The sequence below is a fragment of the Dermacentor albipictus genome, chromosome 2 (assembly GCF_038994185.2).
Source record: "Dermacentor albipictus isolate Rhodes 1998 colony chromosome 2, USDA_Dalb.pri_finalv2, whole genome shotgun sequence".
Classification (NCBI taxonomy): domain Eukaryota; kingdom Metazoa; phylum Arthropoda; class Arachnida; order Ixodida; family Ixodidae; genus Dermacentor; species Dermacentor albipictus.
In genome coordinates this window covers 198,453,166-198,473,054 of record NC_091822.1, presented here as the reverse complement: position 1 = coordinate 198,473,054, position 19,889 = coordinate 198,453,166, and the positions used below count along the sequence as shown (strand labels likewise).

Below are 19,889 nucleotides of genomic sequence, written 5' to 3'. Positions count from 1 at the left end.
CACTTATTTGTTAGTCTTATGCTGAAGCCGGCTGTGGGCATATCTTATGTTGCAGTTATACTTATCTAAAGCACAGTTTTAAGAGTGGATTTTGCCTTCACAATTGATGAATCCCTGTTGATTTTTTGCACTGCCTTGATGAACTGATTACTTCACTTTTATTGAAAATGTGGTCTGTATATGAGAGTGTATACCTCAGTGAAGATGTTGTTCAGCATTTCTTATGAAGCTCAAGCACAAAGTTACACAGTGACAAGCTACAGAATCAGGAAGATATATATATATACATATATATATATATATATATATATATATTATATTTCTCTTGCATTCTTTTGTAATTTATAACCTCTAGTACCTTTGTGGGGATTCATTGTGCTTGATACTTTTGCTTGGTGAAGCAGTGGGGCTGGAGCGAATGGGACTACCATATATGGTTATTTTATAGTTACAATGGTTAATTTATCAGAAGATGAGGTGAGGTGTAAACTTTATTCACCAAACCTTGTCCACATTATTTTATGCCTGCATCTGCTAACATGGCATGCCTTAGAAGTATCATGTTATTTTCGCAGTGCTTGAGGATGTGGAATACAAGGTAGTGGTTTCTAGTAAATGGTATTGCTTATTCAAGGTAATAGCACTGTCAAAATTAGTGTGACACACGTTGTGACACTTTTTATATTGGTAATCTTATTTTGTATTGTTTGGGAGCAAGTCGTGCAAAGTTTTTGTAAGTTGTTTGTTGTATGCCTGTTGCTCAAGATAAGCAAAAAAATAAAGGTATTTTTTCTTAGTTTTCTTTTCTTACTTGCTACCTTTTATTTTGCCATTAGGCACAGCATCTTCCTGTTTCCACAATATCACACATGTGTTTCACAGTTCTGCGAGCTGCAAGGTCGTAATTGCCTTTAATCGTATACTGATTCTTGTGTCCTTGCATGTTGAGCTAAAATTTTCCTGGGTGTGTGCATCTACCTGGTTCACTGTGCCTCCTTTACTAGTTTTCTCAATATGCTGCTCTTGTCACTACTAACGTGGAAGCTTTTTTTTCTTCTGTTATTGCTGGAGCTTTCTTTCTTACTCTTGATGAAGCACCGTAGTGGTAACAAAGCAGTAATGGATTTCGCACTTATTGGTGTTGTTCAGGAGGACAAAGGAGCTGGAAAAATGGGTCCCCGATATCAGGTTGCTGGGGCAGAAAGTTGGCCGCCAAAGGTAAACAACAGTTTTTAAAAATGTGTGTTTGGCTTGGCTGACTTTCACACGTAGATTATGGACATAACTTCTGGCTCTTTTATCTTTATTGCGCTTTATATGAGGTTGTGCTGAACAGCGCCCAGTTGGAAAAAGTGTGCTAGTTTCACTATGGCTGCTTTGCATAGCTGCATTCTTGCATGTTGTGCAGGCGTTCCTTAATATGACACAAGCTGTGACCATTGCTCGTTGTTTAGCTGCAGTTGAAAATGTTTACAGAAGGTGATGTTTTAGAGCAAACACAGCTTTTCTTTAATCTCTACCGATAATCAGGTATAGTTACCTATACTAGCATGCAGCATGGCATGTTCCACTGGGGGGGAATCTGGCTTCTCCATGGTTTCTTCAAATCATATTGCAGTCATATATCTAAGCAGCACAATTTTTCATAATGTCCAATGCTCTGGTTTGTGTTTCACTAACATCCTTTTATATCCTTAAGTGTATTGTAAACTTCCAAAATCTTGCAACTCGCATGCCTATATGGGTGTACTAACCCACACTCTGCATGTCTTTCCTTTCTTCCTTGCATCTGTTTTTTTTTTCCTGTAGTCTCTGATGGCTCTCGACATGTTTTCAGAGAAAGAAAATACTATTTTTTCCATAAATTCCACATACCTGTAATGCACCAAAACATTTTTTTTCTGGCGCATTACGATCCTGGGTTAGTACCAATAGGCATGGAAATATGGCAGCATTACTGTTGCAGTTGGCAGAGCATTAGAGACAGTTAAATTATATGCCATTCTAAAATAGCGCAGTACTAATTAGTAAATTTAGTGGTGTCTACATATGCTGTGGGCAACATTGTGCATTTGAGTTATTCGAAATGGGGACCTTGCACACCTTAGCGGATGTTACTGTACTCAAATAAATGCAGCTATCGCATCCTGTCACACAAAAAAATCATGACCATTTAGTACTTTGTTCTTATAATGAATCGCTTTGAACCACATGGGGTAATCATATCGTATCTAGGTGGTTACTTTCACATCACATTTTAGCTGTGTGAAACACAAGGTTTTGTAAAATGTTAGTAGATGGCAGAAATGTAACCTGCGCAGTCAATTTTCAGTTCACTACCACACTTGGCACACAGACTGATGAGCTGGGACCAGTTGTCAGCTGGTGATTTTTCCTAGTTGATCATGTGGTGTGGCACTTCCAAAGCCTGTTCTTAGACCGCTAGGTGACAACCGTATGGAGAGATTGACGCTGATTCTGAAAGTTCCTAAAGGAGACATGAATTACTTGCAGAATCTAATTATTTATACTGTTTCGTGCATGTCACTGGTCGGTAAACGCTACCTTGCAATAGTTCTTTGAAAAGACAAAGGAGTTTCAAAGCCATGTCTTCCATGTCTTGTAGCGATTAAGCGCAGTGGTGTACTCGCTGCTGAATTCTTCCCATGCTGCCTTTCCTTAAACATCACACCATGTCTTTCTCTTTGTTGTTGGCTGCTATACATGCTTGCCACTTGTGGTTTCAAAGAGTATCTGCGATTGGTGTCGTGTGATGCTTTGCTTACCACAGCGGAAACTAATTCAGTGGCTACAACAATGAAAGCTTTCGGGCAATAATTTAGCGTGAAACTGCACCACTACTGCAATGCAGCAGCATGTGCTTTGATTGCATGCATCTGCCACGTGTGTCTTGCCACTCAAGTTAGCTTACCGTAATCTGCGTGTGCACTTCAGGAACAATGCAGATTGCAGTGCTGGGAGAGACTACGTAGTGCAACACACTGTGCTGTGCTTAATTTCTGCCTCAAGGATGGCCTGCACTGCCTTGTGAGATAATTTCAATTGATTTATTCAACCACTACATTGGTGTGATTCGCCAATCAGTGCATGGAAGGTTGGAATGTCATTAATATGGAGCTGAGAATGTTAATAGTCAAGAATAGTACCAGCACTGGAGGGACTATGTACCTTCTTAATTTTGTGGACTCTTTGTAACTCACATGCACCAATATTAAGCATTAATTATAGTTATATGCTTTGCCTAATATTGACTCAATGTTCAGGCCTGTTTAGTACCTCTTTATCTTATCAGAAATTATAATGTTCAAGTAAGTGTGGTGCTTAAAGCTGATGGGAAGACTGAGTGGCACAAAACATTACTACAATTCCAAATGTGCGGTGGCACATCTTGTCCCTTTTCTTGTTCCCTGTTGCCACTTATTTAAAGCTGGCCCACAGTCATATGGAGGCACGGGTAAGCGCATACCCTTGTGAAACCAGTTGATCCTCACTTTGGTTTAAAAGAACCGCTTTGAAAAGGACAAAGTTTCTTTCTCCATTCTGAAAAGTGAAAAATTGCCTGCACATTCACTTTAGTTGCCTGCTGAGGTAGTTCGCATAATTTAACTGTTTGGCCACTTACACTAACCAGATCATGCGTAGTTCAGGAACTTGAGAAATTCAGGTAAGTTGTGGCTGTGCTCAGACTGATTCCACTCATCTGGGGTGATGTTACCTCAGCTTGCTGCGGAACAGTGCAGGGTATCCATTTTCTAGTGCAGTTGTCTCGTATCAAGCATTGGCCACATGGATGGTTAATGGCCCCAGACTCCAACATAGTAAGAGAAAAATAAGTGTGTTGCACAAGGCTGTGGAGACTTTTAGTGGAGGTGGGCTACATGGAATGTCCTCATGGGTCTCTCATGAAATGAATGCAAGCCACATTGTGTGTGAGGACCCATATTGAAGATGTTCTTGTTTGTTGTGGTTAGGATATTGCATGCTGAATGACGCAGTATCTGTAGAGGTGTGCATATATTTGAAACTTTCAAATGATGAATTGAATAGTGTCTTATACAATTTGGTCTTCAAATAGAATAGTGATTATTCATAAATGTGAATATTTTTTAGAATATTTGAGAATGTCCACTGTGGCCAAATAAACATAAAATTGAAGCAAAAGTATGATAAACTTTCACCCCTACATTCATAGTATATACATCAAACATCAGAACTTGCATAGTAGACAGGCTATGTCACTTAGGTAGCCATACTTAGCAGGCTGTGCAGCGATCATTTGCACTCTCCGAAGAGTCCTGTGCATGTGAAGTAACTACTTGTTTGCTCCTAATACTTCATTTATCCTTTTAATAAGCAACACTTAATGACCTACTATGTTATGACAGAAACTTTATAACTTTAATAATACTAGGATGTGAACATTGCTTTATATAAAATTTGATAATGGCTATTCATTATTTGAAAACTATTTAATATTCGATTCGATTCACTTGTTGCACTATTCGATTCGTATTCGATTCGGTCTCAAAATTCACTATTCACACACCCCTAAGCATTTGTTCTTTCTGGCGCGCAATACCAGCATTTGCAAAGAGACTTGCTTGTACCTCACAGCCCTTCTTTTTACATTATGACGTCCCATTAGCAAAAGCACATTTGTCACCAGTTTGAGTGCAGCCGTCATGGACAAGAAGTGAACTTGAAAGCTTGTGCTTACGAGGAGAACTCCATAGCTGAATGCCATCTTAATGTCAGTAGCCACTACATGTTGAAGCAATCCTATGACAGCCTGCAAATAGAAGAAATTGAAACAAGACAAGGGGCAGGGGAAGAAAGGAGAGTAAAGAAGAAGTATGATAGAACAAAATGGAGTCTGTGTTGTGAATCTGCTAAGTGCAGTTTTATTACATTGTTTGGCACAGTCGGGTTTGTACGATCCATGATGTGGGTAACCTTCATTCAGCCAGCCAAAGAAAGCCTTGTCTTCACGAATAACGCGTTCCTTGGTGATCCGCTAGTCAATCTTCCCGTTAATGTGACGACAGGTGAGCTCGTGTCTATCGTTCTGCAAAAAGCATCATGTCTTTGGACGAACTTTTAGGAAAAGGTTCCATGAAGATAAATCTTGGAGTCTCCTTTTTCAACAGTCTTGTGCTATCGCAAGTAGAGAAGTCAGTCGTATCAGAGCCAACTTAACATTCATATCTCTCCGTTATGCTTCAGGCGATTCAACTTCAACAAAAGCAAGTTTCACAGCAAAATGAAATTATTCAGATTCTTGTCTCGGCTCCGAGTCTCAAAATAAAGCGTTCCCACAAAGGTTCTGGAACCTGAACCCTGTGATTGTTTGTCAGGGAATCCAGAAGCTTGGATTGCGTTCTTTGAATACACCTGTCCACAAAACAGCTGGGACACAGATGAAAGAAGAGTGAAGAATCATATGCTCCCTTTTCTAAATGGCATCACAAGAAAATGGTACAAGCTGCATATCGCTAGACATCAATGTGATACATGGAGCACGGGAAAGGAGAGCTTCATCGCGTCATTTCGTGGCAGCCTGCTTGAGCGATGGGAACAGGCATATTTTATCGCTACAGGTCTGGAGCAGCGCTCGAGTATTTCTTCAAAAAGCGAGGACTACTTCAACTTGCAGAGCCGGAACTTCCACTAAAATCTGTTATAATGCTCATAATACATGGCCTACTTAGGGAATTGCAACGACGTATTCAAGCTGCAGCACTCTAAGTGATCGCCTGCCATTGTATGGAGAGAACGACAAAGCTGCATTGGGATGTCCAAGGGGCAGAAGCATCAAGAAACAGAGTTTCATGAATGGTTACCAAAGAATGTTTACCAAGAGGGAAGTCACTATAGGTTGTTGCATACCGCGGAAAGAGAATCATTGCCTGAGGAAGGCAGTTTGCCCAGATTGGGAAAAAACTAATAAATGAGGGTTCTCAGTCTGACCCTATGGCAAAAAATGACTGTTTGTTTGATTTCTGCTAGTTTTTTACGTATAGAAATTGAGGGTAATGGACAATGCATAAGAGCACTTGTAGACAACGGATCTTCTGTATCAATTCTTCAAAAGAGCAACACAAACCCACAAGATATATTCCAAGGTCGATCAATTCTTGTGCATGGGTATGATGTAAGCAAGAGAGAGTATTGTGAGTGGGCACGCCTGGGGGGGAAAGTAAGGTACCAATCTAAAGAGGCAGAAGTGGTAGCATTAGTTTTAGACACTGTGGAGTACAATTTTCTCCTATCTCGTCCAGACATGAAGTTGTTGAGACTGAATATTTATTGGGACAATACGGTTTCTATTGATCAAGAGGCTGACCAAACAGAATCGGGACAAAAAGAAGACCACCTAAGGATGCACATTCAACAAAATTGAATTGAACTATACCACAACAGAAAAAGAAGCTTTTGCAGTTTTAAAAGCCATCCGCTACTTCCGTTCATAATCGGAAGGTGCAAGGTTCAAGCTATACACAGGCCATGAAGCACTAACATACATATTGAAGATGGCAACTGAAAGGAAAGATAGCTTGTTGGCTGGGTGAACTCCAGCAATTTGATTTTGAAGTAGCTCATTGCCCAGGAGCTTCTACGAAAGATGCAGATGCAATGTCATGATTAGCCATTATGCTTCCAGACAATCATGAAGAGGCAAATGTTGCAAGGATATGGGAAGGAACTGAGGTTTTGCAACATACTAAAGATGGACGAGTTGCCATTCCTACTTCCTTAATTCCAAAAATATTGCAACTGTATCATGATAGCTCTGAATCAGGAGGCCATTATGGCTTTTGGAGGACCTACATGAAATTGACAAAAAGGTTCTCATGGCCTCGTATGAAGCTAGAAACAAAAGACTGTATTATCATGTCATAAATGCCAGATTAACAAAGGAAAATTTAAACAACCGACACAAAAAATGGTTATACAACAATATTCTAACATGCCATTTGAGGTTATTCATCTAGACTTTATGGAACTACGAAAAAAGTCTGAAGCAGTTGAGAAGACACAAGCCTTCCTGTTGTGCGTTGAGTTCACCAGGATGATTGCAGCAAGACCTGGTGAAGAAGATGCTAACAGCGTAATTTCCTTTTTGAACAGGAAAATGTTTGACAATGTAAAAGTAATTGTCTCTGACAATGTACCGGCTTTCCGAAGTCATCGGCTACAAGAATGGGCTGAAAAGCATAACATCAAGTTGCGGTTTACTGCTCCTTATCATCCTGCAGCAAATGGGCTAGCTGAAAGGGCTATCAGGGATATCAAATACATTAGCATGTATCCAGCATTCCCAGGTGGTTAGAAATTTTGTCTGGAAGTGGCACTAGCTCACCACAACCACTTCTAGACAACTGGCCTGGGATGTACTCCTCCATTCGGCATTGACAAGAACATAAAGCTCACAGAAGCAGCAGGAACTGAAGATAGTAGATCAAGGTATCGTGAAAGAATGAAGAGAAATTTCGACAAGAAACAAAATAAAATGTTACCAACACTCTACGTTGATGACTTTGTACTGGTAAAAAGAGGGCCAAGCCTGAGCATGGCCTATAATGGACCATTTCGTGTGATCAAGACTGCAAGTCAACAAGGACACTTAAAGACCATATGGTACATTGGTCCCAATGACACCATGGAATCCACTACTATTGGGAATTTATTCAAGTTTCATCCCAAGAGGGATGCAAATAATGCTGGTGGAAATGAAGCGATCCTATGACGGCCTGCAAATGGAAGAAATTAAAACAAGACAAGGGGGCAGGGGGCGAAACTAGAATAAAGAAGTGCAATAGAAAATGGAGTTTGTATTGTGAAGCTGCTAAGGGCAGCTTATTACACACATAAAGAGGAAAGTTATGAGTCTTAAGCTTGCCGTGGATCTCAGTCAAAGAGTATTAAAAGGAAATACTGAGAAATTACCACATTGGAGAAGCCATACATTGGTAAGCTTTATTTATGGTCCTTTGGCACTATAGAGACTCTACACCAGCGCATAGTCTGAACACTCTTCCGAAATTAAATACCTTTACATTTGAAAATGTCATTTTCAAGGCCCGTAACGCCTTGGAATTTATATTCTTAAGGGGCCCGGAACCACTTTTTACCAAAGTCGAGAAATGCCTTTGAAGTTAAAACAGACTATGTCAGAAATACTTTGTCGTAAAAACTACTTCGGTGCGTTTAGCAGAAGTGGAGTTAGTGGCAATAAAACATCCCCGTCGCATAGCTTCCGTTTCGTCTTCAATGACTTGCACTGCAAAGGCTACAGCGGAGCGGAGCGGGGTGCGCCCACAGCACTCTGCCTTCTGAAATTCACCGGGGCGCGTAGTTCAAATTTGATTTTGGATGTTCACGTAGATGCCGCTACTACCAGTTTTAGTGCCACAGTTGTCCTCGTCGAGCTGCAGTGCGCTCAGCCAGCGGACTTGTAAGGGCACCCTGCGGCTGCCGAGCTATCTATGCTACATAGCAGACCCCACCTACATGCAGCTATAGTGTGTTTGCGCAGGTTTGCTCTGTGCACGACAGGGCTTGAGTGCATGCTCATATGCTCCAGTCTGGCCATGCTACGTGGTGCGGATAAGCTTTGTCCTGCACCAACTTGGCTGACAGATAGCAGCCACATCCAACCTGTGCATTTTGGAAGTGCTATCAATAGGTATATAGCAATAGCGCTATCAATAGACGATAATGGAAGAAAGAATAGTCTAGAGGAATTTGAAATCCCACAAGTAACGTCGGAAGAAGTAAAGGAAGCCTTGGGAGCTATGCAAAGCGGGAAGGCAGCTGGGGAGGATCAGGTAGCAGGAGATTTGTTGAAGGATGGTGGGCAGATTGTTCTAGAAAAACTGGCCACCCTGTATATGCAATGCCTCATGACTTCGAGCGTACCGGAATCTTGGAAGAATGCTAACATTATCCTAATCCATAAGAAAGGGGATGCCAAAGACTTGAAAAATTATAGACTGATCAGCTTACTGTCCATTGCCTACAAAGTATTTACTAAGGTAATTGCAAATAGAATCAGGAACACCTTAGACTTCTGTCAAGCAAAGGACCAGGCAGGATTCCGTAAAGACTACTCAATAATAGACCATATTCACACTATCAATCAGGTGATAGAGAAATGTGTGGAATATAACCAACCCTTATACATAGATTTAATTGATTACGAGAAAGCGTTTGATTCACTTGAAACCTCAGCAGTCATGGAGGCATTGCGGAATCGGGGTGTAGACGAGCCGTATGTAAAAATACTGAAAGATATCTATAGCGGCTCCACAGCCACCGTAGTCTTCCATAAAGAAAGCAACAAAATCCCAATAAAGAACGGCATCAGACAGGGAGATACGATCTCTCCAATGCCATTCACAGCGTGTTTACAGGAGGTATTCAGAGACCTGGATTGGGAAGAATTCGGGATTAGAGTTAATGGAGAATGCCTTAGTAACTTGCAATTCGCTGATGATATTGCCTTGCTTAGTAACTCAGGGAACCAATTGCAATGCATGCTCACTGACCTGGAGAGGCAAAGCAGAAGAGTGGGTCTAAAAATTAATCTGCAGAAAACTAAAGTAATGTTTAACAGTCTCCACCAAAGAGAACAGCAGTTTACGATAGGTAGCGAGGCACTGGAAGTGGTAAGGGAATACATCTACTTAGGGCAGGTAGTGACCGCGGATCCGGATCATGAGACTGAAATAATCAGAAGAATAAGAATGGGCTGGGGTGCGTTTGGCAAGCATTCTCAGATCATGAATAGCAAGTTGCCGTTATCCCTCAAGAGAAAAGTGTAACAGCTGTGTCTTACCAGTACTCACGTACGGGGCAGAAACCTGGAGGCTTACGATAAGGGTTCTACTTAAATTGAGGACGATGCAACGAGCTATGGAAAGAATAATGATGGGTGTAACGTTAAGGGATAAGAAAAGAGCAGATTGGGTGGGGGACCAAATGCGAGTTAATGATGTCTTAGTTGAAATCAAGAAAAAGAAATGGGCATGGGCAGGACATGTAATGAGGAGGGACGATAACTGATGGTCATTAAGGGTTACGGACTGAATTCCCAGGCAAGGGAAACATAGCAGGGGGCGGCAGAAAGTTAGGTGGGCAGATGAGATTAAGAAGTTTGCAGGAACGACATGGCTGCAATTAGTACATGACCGGGTTAGTTGGAGAAGTATGGGAGAGGCCTTTGCCCTGCAGTGGGCATAACCAGGCTGATGATGATGATGATGATCAATAGCTCATTATGAAGTCTGCCAAGGCGTCTAACCAGGAGTGGCCAGGAGTGAGTGCCCGTTGGAAAGTGCACATGTAATCTGACCTTAAGTTGGACATAGTTCAAGGCTAGTTGAACACTTGAAATTAGCGAGGCCCGATGGCTACGACACTGATAAGTAGGGTGGCCAAAATTTAATTCCTACGTGGGTGGCTGCAGCCGAGCGTAAGTAGATGATAGTCAGCTTCTTCCAGAAGTATGTACTTATTATTAAATCCAAAGCAGATTTCTGCTTGCTTCAACGTGTTAAACTGCGTCAATAAATATGCACAGTAACAATAGGAAGAAGTGCACTGATCCAAACACCTTTCTTGATTGATGTGAGCTATTGACCAGTAGCAACAGCGTATTTAAATCTGCTATATCATGAAACAAAGCATTCAGAAAAGAGTGAGCAGAAGGCTTGTATTGAAAAGAGAGTGTTCGAGAAAAAGGTGACTTCGCGTTCCACTTGCGAGTACCATGCACGACTGCAAAATTTGGCTGAGATGTTCACAGCAGCATATGCTATCCAAGGACTGTTTCTTCACTAAGCCTGAAGGGTGGTTCAAGACCTTTTTAAAAAAAACCCCTAAATTTCTTGCAAATGACTATTTTCCACGTGTGACTTGTAACTCTGAAGGGAAACTACACCAACGAACCATCCCCGCAAATGTAAACAAGACATGAGTTTTGGCTTTGTTCTTGCACAACAATCGTAGCGGTCTGTACAAACCTCTCCCAAGCAATGCACCCCTGGAAAGCAGGGTGCCTGGCTGAGGGGCTGCTTGTACCAGTCTAATAAACCGGTGGGTGTAGGACAATAGGGATTGAACCAAGCACCTCCCACCACTGAGCTGAGCATCCTACCCTCAGGGAATAGAGTAGACCATTCCTGGATATTTAAAAAAGAGGCATCAAGTCTTTTGCATTTGTACGGTTGTTTCTAAGCTTGCTTGCTCAAAAGCATATATCTTCAATGTGCTGAATAGCTAAATAAAGGTTTACTGATGCCTCCTATGCACCAAGTTAGTGCCAGCCATGTATGGCTTGCAAAAAGTGCATAAGCATGATCTACCATCATTACCAATCATAGGTTTTATGGAGTTTTCTCCTATTAAGATACATTATATTCTCTTCAGATGCTACATCCACGATTGTGTGCACCAAGGTAATACCTCAAATTCAGAAATGCTAAGGAAAATAGTTACATTTATAACATGTTGTATGCATCTTTAGACATATGTGGTGGAATTGTGTGTCATGGAAAATAGTTAGCTAGACATGGGGCTATTGCTGTTGACATCATAATGTGGTTTTGTATAGTGGGTACACCCATTAATATTGACAGCAATTTTAATGAATGAATTTATTTCTCCTGTTTACAACAGAGAGAGAGAGAGAGAGAGAAAGAATGCTCTTTATTAGAAAAACAGAATTTTGCCAGCGCGTATATAACCACTGGCATGCTACTCTGTATAGGGATGGGGAATGGGATTAAAAGATTCCAGAAGAGAGTGGGAGAAAAAGAGGATAAAAATAAATATGAAATGTCCGAGTGGACCTGATGCTAATATTTACAGGTGAGATGGTGGGTAAATTTAGGCTTTTGTATAGGAAGTGTGCAATTTTTAAAGCTTTCCTATTAGACCAATTTCTGTCAGGTATTTGAACAATAAATCCAAAACCCGTCGCTGTTTTGAAGGGCCGGGCATTGGACCTAAGGTGCTCGGTAATATTAACGGTTTGTGGTGAATCATGTCCATTTGGTGCTAAAAAAATTGTCTCTCGTCACGGTACGCGCGGCATTCTAGTAATATGTGCTCAATTGTCTCTAAGTTGCGACAGTTATCACTTTGTGGCTTAGTGGTAAGCCCTATGCGGTACAGATAATTGTTCGTGTATGCCATGTTCAGTCGAAGATGATGGTACAATGTCTCTGAGTGTCGAGGAAGTGGTCGTGGAATTTTAAAGTCTCATTTCCGGGTCAATGTAACGCAGAAAGTTATCTTGGTGAAGTGGCAGATTTCAGATGCGGTCTTTTTCTTGATAGGCATATTTTTTTGCCATGTTTGAAGCGTTGGCTTTTGTAAAGAATGTTCTTTTGAACTTGGAGTCCATTTCTGGCAGCTTCGTCCGCTCTTTCATTTCCCGAAATACCGACATGGCCAGGTATCCACTGGAACTTTATGCAATGCCCAGCAATCTTAGCCCTATGGTGAAGATAAGCAATGTCAAATGCTGCAGGTTGATTATTGCAAAGCTTGTGCCTGTTCCACATACTTTGAAGGGCTGCTTTTGAATCTGTGAAAATCACCCATGTCTTTGGCGGCTGCTGTCGAAGTATGTACACAAGGGCCTCCTTAATGCCTTATAGCTCCACTGAAGTAGATGATGTCGCTCGCTCAAGACGAAACGAGAATCGTTGCCCTGTAGAGGGATCAAAAAGTCCGCATGATGAGCGACGTGGAGTTGTAGAGCCATCTGTGAAAATGTGCGTTGTGGCTGCGTATTCTTTGTGCATATATTCCAAAGCTGTCTGATAAGTCGCTGCTTGAGGCATTTTCTTTTTCGCACTGATTCCAGGTATATATGGCACGATTTCCAGTGGGGACAGTGTCCATGGTGAAATGTTTCGCGGCATAATTTGTGACGCCTGAGCAGGAATCGAAATAGATATGCTTCCGACGGCCTGCCCAAAGCTAGATGTAGCACGGGTTCTGGAAATAGCCTTTAAAAAGTGAGTCTTCGTATGAATGACGTGGTGGAAGTGAATCCGAAGTGTCTCCTGCGAAGATAGCACTTCGAGAGGCAGGCATCCAGCTTCTGCTACAGTTCCTGAGCGGGACGACCCCTTCGGAAGGCCAAGACATACGCGAAGGCAGTTGTTTCGTGCTGCCTCGAGTTTTCTCTTGCTTGTAGGAGACATTTTGTACAGGATCGGGAGGTAATATCATAGTGTTTTGTCAACGTAGGCCTTATGGAGGAGCACCATTGATCGAAAGTTGCTGCCCCACTGTGATCCGGCTAAAAATCGGAATACGTGCGACGCCGAGGAAATCTTCTCACTCAGTTTTTTCACTTGGGGCGACCATGTGAGGTTCCTATCGATCGTCACTCCAAGAAACCTTTGCGTCTTGATGTATAGAAGGGCACGACCACTCAACGTTAGTGGGTATTTTTCCATACACCTCCGCGTGAAAGCCATGGTAACGCTTTTGTCGGGGGACAATTTCAGACCCCTTGAATTTAGGTAGGCCGATATATTTGCTAGCGCTCTCTGGAGACGTTGTTGGGTGGTACTGCGGGAACGAGCCGCACTCCAAATTCGGATGTCGTCCGCATACAGTGTGATTTTGACGCCAGGGGGCAGGTTTCTTCTCAGATTGATGAGGACTAAATTAAATAATATCGGGCTTAACACAGCTCCTTGTGGCACTCCCTTCTCGACGGCATAAAGCACCGTTGCTTTCTGTCCCTTGCTCCACCTATTATTGAATGCGTTCTCGCTGGAGAAGCGCGCTGCCTGATTCTTGGTTCCGTGAGATTTTGTCTGCTCGTTGGCACATCCTCCTCTCTTCACAACATGCCAACCTGCTTTGTCCTCATACTCTTCTCTCGTTATATCTTCCCCTTCGACGCTCACCGCTGCCATCTTGCAGCTCTAACCCGAAAAGAGGCGGGTCTCCAGTCACCGGGGCTCCAGCCACCAGCTTTGTTGGGTCAGGCTTGGCGTCCGTGTCGGCGGGGCTCTATAAAAGTGGTCGATGTGCCAAAAATAAACGGTCCGCCTACTTGAGAATGATATCAGGGTGGTCCTTGGAACTTCCACTTCCTTCTCGATAATAAGGCGTCGGTGAAGAAAAACTCAGCGACCTCAGAAGCAGTACCGGATCGCAGAGGGGCAGTCTCAGCATATCTTGTTAAATGGTCAACTGAAGTGACAATCCAACGGTGACCGGAGAGTGTCAAAGGCAAGGGACCATATAAATCAACGCCAACAAATTTAAATTGTGTGTCTGGGCAAGGGAGAGGTTGTAGTAAACCGGCAGGAGGGAATGTCGAGCGTTTGCAGTGCTGACATGATGCACAAGAGGCAATTTATTTGGCCGCCGTTGTGGATAGGCCAGGCCAAAAGCAGCGGGTCTTGATGCGGCCGTAAGTCTTGTGAAAGCGTAAGTGGCCAGCTGATATGTTGTCATGAAGTGCCTCTAATACTTTCAGGCTAAGGCAGCGAGGTAGAACTGAGACCCACCGGTGACCTGTTGGGTGGTAAACGTAGTGGTGTAGCACGCCACCTTGAAGGCGGAATTGTCGAAGTTGGTGTCGCCAGCGACTGTTGGATGGTTCGGCGAACCCACTAAGGCGATCCATGAGAGTTCGACAGTAGGAGTCGGCCAGCTGAAGCAAGACGAAATCGGGGCGTGATGAAAGCGTAACTTGGTGCAGGGACGTTATCGAGAGCTGGTGTGAGGCAGGCGCAGCATCAGAACCACGTGGTGGGGAAGACAACGGCACATTACCAGGAAAGAGCAAGAGTGGGCAGCGAGACAATGCGTCTGCATCATGATGACTTTTTCCAGGCTTGTATGTTATTGTAAAGTCATATTCCTGCAAGCAGAGTATCCAGCGTCCTAAGCATCCTGAGATGTTTTTCATTGATGACAGCCAACATAGAGCATGGTGGTCGGTGACGATGGTGAAGTGGGGGCCGTAAAGGTATGGGCAAAATTTCTGAATCGATCAAACGATAGCCAGGCACTCTTGCTCTGTAATGATGTAGTTCCACTCGGCTGGAGAAAGTGTTCGGCTGTCATATGCTATAACTTGCTCTTTAGAGGCAGCATTATGTTGCAGAAGTACTGCGCCAATACCTTGTGCACTTGCGTCAGTATGGAATATGGTGGGGGCTCGATCATCGAAGTGGTGAAGCACTGGTTCGGAAGTAAGATGTTGCTTAAGAGCTTGAAAAGCTGACTCGCAGTCGTTAGTCCATGTGAAAGAGGCACCGGTAACGAGTAGCTTGTGTAGAAGAGCGAAGTTGCGCATAAATTGACGAAAATATGATGCCAAGCCGAGGCAACTACATAGATCTTTCTGTTGCTGGGGGCGAGGAAACTGGAGAACAGCACCAACCTTTTTGGGGTCTTGCTTGATGCCATCTTTTGAGATGACCTGGCCCTATACTTTTATGGTCTTGCTTGCAAATTTGCATTTTTTGTATTGATCTGGAGACCAGCATTTGCAAGGCACTTGAGAACTTCGCCTAATCGATGAAGATGTTGGCAGAACGTAGCTCCAGGGAGGACGGTAACGCAAGAGGGCATTGTGGCCTTGACGTACCTCCACCACTTTATAAGACCGAGGCTGACCAAGCTGTCCAGCGCTTTTTATTCCAAAAAAGGCAATGCCCCAGCTCATGCGCGGAGAAGAACAGGGATGATGATGATGGCTATGTACAAATGAAAAAAAACGAAAAGTACGTTAATAGTGCTTACAATTTTACATACATACATACATATATATATGTGTATATTAGTGTTATATTGTACGTCTTTTTCTCCCCATAACGATATATTAGTATCGTATGCATACATAACTAATTGAAGAGACTCGGGAGTGTCACACAGGTCACACAGAAACAAGAGGTCCAAGTATTGATCCTTGTTGAACGCTTATGATTTCCACAAAAGATGAAACATCATTATTTATACTGATATATTGATAACGATTGGTTAAGTAATGTCATAAACGTTCTAATATGATACCTCGTACACTATACTGTTCCAATTTGCTAAATAATAAATTGTAGCATACTGAATCAGAGGCTTTCCTGAGGTCTACAAATAAACCTAATGTATACAATCTACTTTCAATATTTGCTATTATTTTAGGTTTAGTATTAAGAGCTGCTTCACAACATTCTTTTTTTTTTTATAAACCGTGCTGCATGTCACTGATTGCATTATATTTACTAAACAATTTTTGTAACCTAACATTCAGGGCACTCTCAAACACCTTTGATAAGCAGATAAAACAGATATCAACCAGTAATTTGCATTAAATGTTTATCACCTCCTTTAAATAGGGTATACTCATGCTATGGTTAGAAGATCTCTAAAGAGCCCACTTTCAAACATTCTATTTATGGTGTGAACTATGACGGGTACAATTATCATCATCATCATCAGCCTATTTTATGTCCACTGCAGGACGAAGGCCTTTCCCTGCGATCTCCAATTATCCCTGTCCTGTGCCAGCCAATTCCAGTTAGTGCCTGCGAATTTCTTAATTTCATCATCCCACCTAGCCTTCTGCTGTCCTCGACTGCGCTTCCCTGCTCTTGGCACCCATTCTGTAACCCTAATGGTCCACGGTTGTCTAATCTACACGTTATATGACCTGCCCAGCTCCATTTCTTTCTTTTGATGTCAATTAGAATCTTTATCGGCTATCTCTGTTTGCTCGCTGATCCACACCACTCTCTCCCTGTCTCTTAACGTTGTGCCTAACATTCTTCATTCCATCACGTGCTGCATGGTCCTTAACTTGTTTTCGAGCTTATTTGTCACTCTCCCAGTTTCTGCCCCATATGTCAGCACTGGTGGAATGCATCAATTGTGCACCTTTCTTTTTAATGATAACGATAAGCTTCCAGTCAGAATCTGACAATGTCTGCCAAATATGCTCCGACCCATTTTTATTCTTCTGTAAATTTCCTTCTCATGATCAGGGTCCCCTGTGAGTAACTGACCTAGGTAAATGTACTCCTTCACAGACTCTGGAGGCTGACTGGTGATCCTGAACTCTTGTTCCCTTGCCCGGCTATTGATCATTACCTTTGTCTTCTGCATATTAATCTTCAACCCCACTCCTATACTCTCTCTGTTAAAGTCCTCAATCATTTGTTGCGACTCATCCCCAGTGTTGCTGAATAGGACAATGTCATCTGCAAATCAAAGGTTGCTGAGATATTCACCGTTGATGCTTACTCCTAAGCCTTCCAAGTTTAATAGCTTGAATACTTCTTCCAAGCACGTAGTGAATAGCATAGGAGAGATTGTGTCTCCTTGTCTGACCCCTCTCTTTGTAGGTATCTTCCTCTCAGTGGCTATGGTGTTAGGCTGCTGAGCACGAGGTCGCGGGAACGAATCCCGGCCATGGCGGCCGCATTTCGATGGGGGCGAAAGTTAAAGAACCCCAGGTGGTCAAAATTTCTGGAGTCCTCCACTACGGCGTGCCTCATAATCAGAAAGTGGTTTTGGCACGCAAAACCACATAATTTAATTTTTTTTGGTATCTTCCTACTTTTCTTGTGGAGAATTAGGGTAGCAGTGTAATCACTGTAGATACTTTCCAAGATATTTACATAAGTATCCTGTACTTCTTGATTACATAATGCCTCTATGACTACTGGTATCTCAACTGAATTGAATGCCTTTTCGTAATCTATGAAAGCCATATAGAGAGGCTGATTTTACTCTGCGGATTTATTGATTATCTGATTGATGTCATGCATGTCATCCCTTCCTGAAACCTGCCTGTTCCTTTGGTTGACTAAAGTCCGGTGTTGCCCTTATTTTATTGGAGATTATCTTTGTTAATATTTTATATAATATTGGAAGTAAGCTAATGGGCCTATAATTTTTCAATTCTTTAACGTCTCCCTTTTCGTGGATTAGTATAATGTTTGCATTCTTCCAGTTTTCTGGGACCCTTGAAATCGACTGACAGTTCATATAAAGGGCCACTAATTTTTCAAGCATTATGTCTCCACCAGCTTTTATTAAATCAACCGGTCACCCAACTTTGCCGCTTTTCCACATTTCATGTCTTGCAAGGCTCTTCTAACTTCATCCCTAGTTATAGAAGGAGCCTCTGTAACCTGTTCATTACAATTTTGAATGGAGGTATTGTGACTGCTTTGGATACCGTACAGGTCAGTATAGAATTCTTCTGGTGCTTTTACTATATCTTCAAGATTGCTGATGATATTGCCCTGCCGATCTTTCAGTGGTTTGTCCGATGCCTAATTTCCTTCTCACTGTTTTCAGGCTACGTCCATTTTTTACTGCTTCCTCGCTCTTTCTCACGTTATCATTTCGAATACCACTTATTTTCTCCTTGTTGATTAGTTTCAACAGTTCTGCAAATTCTGTGTGACCTCTTGAGTTGGACACTTTCATTATTTGTCGTTTCTTTATTAGGTCCTTTGTTACTTGGGAGAGCTTACCTACTGGTTACCTTGGTTCCTTACCTCCCACTTCAGTTGCTGCTTCTGATGCCAACCCAGTTACGGCTTCATTCATTACCTCTGTGTCATAATCGTCTCTATGTTCTAAGGCTGGATATTTGTTTGCAAGTGCCAACCTGAATTGGTATGCTTTTACCCTTACTGCATCTAGGCTGGCCTGTTTCTTCTTCTTGACCTATTTTAGTCTTTTTCTCTTCAAATTGAGGTGAATCCTAGCGCTAACTAACCTATGACCACTGCACTTTACCATACCTAACACTTCTAGATCCTGCACTATGCTGGGATCGGCAGAAAGTACAAAATCAATTTCATTTCTTGTTTCACCATTAGAGCTTTTCCTGGTCCACTTTTTGTTCCAACGCTTCCTGAAGAAGGTGTTCATTATTCGCAGCTTATTCCTGAGGATATATTCATATATCCGCTATATATTTCATTGGTACTGGTTTAACATCATCACACCGAGCAGAAACATTGTTCTTTACTTTAAGCAGTAGTTGCACAACTTCAGACGGTGTAACACCTGTAAGTATCACTGAGTTAGTAAGACTGAATTTGTTAACTATAGGTGTGGCCATGGGTTCCTCCCTGTTGGGATGTTGGGTACTGGAAATGAAATATTCATTCAAAGCAGCTGCTACTTACTTCTCTGCCTGTCAATACATCAATGGCTGTCCTTCTGTTTATCTCTGTGTTCTGTCTTTTCGTAGAAGTTAGGTCTCTAGCTTCATTCCAAACTTTCCTTGGGTCATTTTTTATTTTAGCAAATAACCGTTCATAGTACTTAATTTTCGCTTGCTTTAATTCAGCTGTGACCCTATCTATATTTTGAAATTGGTAAACATTTGTGCACACTGTTTTTTCTTGCTATCATTTTTAACAAAGCAGCATTTATCCAAGGTTTTCATATTTTCCTGCTCCTCTAATTGCACAATTTAAACAGAAATGCTTGGTTGTAGCACATATTCATTTTATTAAAGAAACAACTCGTATGCCACATTTGTATCTTGGTTTTCAAATACGCATGACCAATTTGTTGATAGGATCAGGGAACGGAAATGATCAAATGCTCTTGCATAAAAACTACGAGTCAGTGTTCTTATCCTTCATTCCCCTCGTTTGTACGCATAAGGAATGCAGCAAAATACAGGCAGACGATCATTTATCTTAGCGGATAACAGTCCTGTAGTGCACTCAGTTCGGTGTGTATTGGTTATACATATATCAAGTAAAGTAGCTGCTGTGCCATGAAATTGTTGGGTTCGGAGATCATATTTGTGCGCATGAACAAATTGATTAGACCAGCACTCTGTCAGGATGATGTGCCAT

At 42.1% G+C, this 19,889-nt stretch overlaps 1 protein-coding gene across 9 annotated transcripts in view; it reads left to right on the top strand.

The window, feature by feature from the left end:
- The window catches only part of LOC135904515 (uncharacterized), a 103,311-nt gene that overhangs the window by 55,757 nt on the left and 27,665 nt on the right, over positions 1-19,889 (top strand). For 8 of the 9 annotated variants that reach the window (XM_065435311.2, XM_065435309.1, XM_065435313.1 and 5 more), the window contains one exon: positions 1,150-1,218. The exons of the other annotated variant lie outside the window; for it this stretch is intronic. In XM_065435311.2, coding sequence (XP_065291383.1) covers positions 1,150-1,218 — 69 coding nt within the window. The remainder of the gene's footprint in view (positions 1-1,149; positions 1,219-19,889) is intronic. 9 annotated transcript variants of the gene reach the window in all.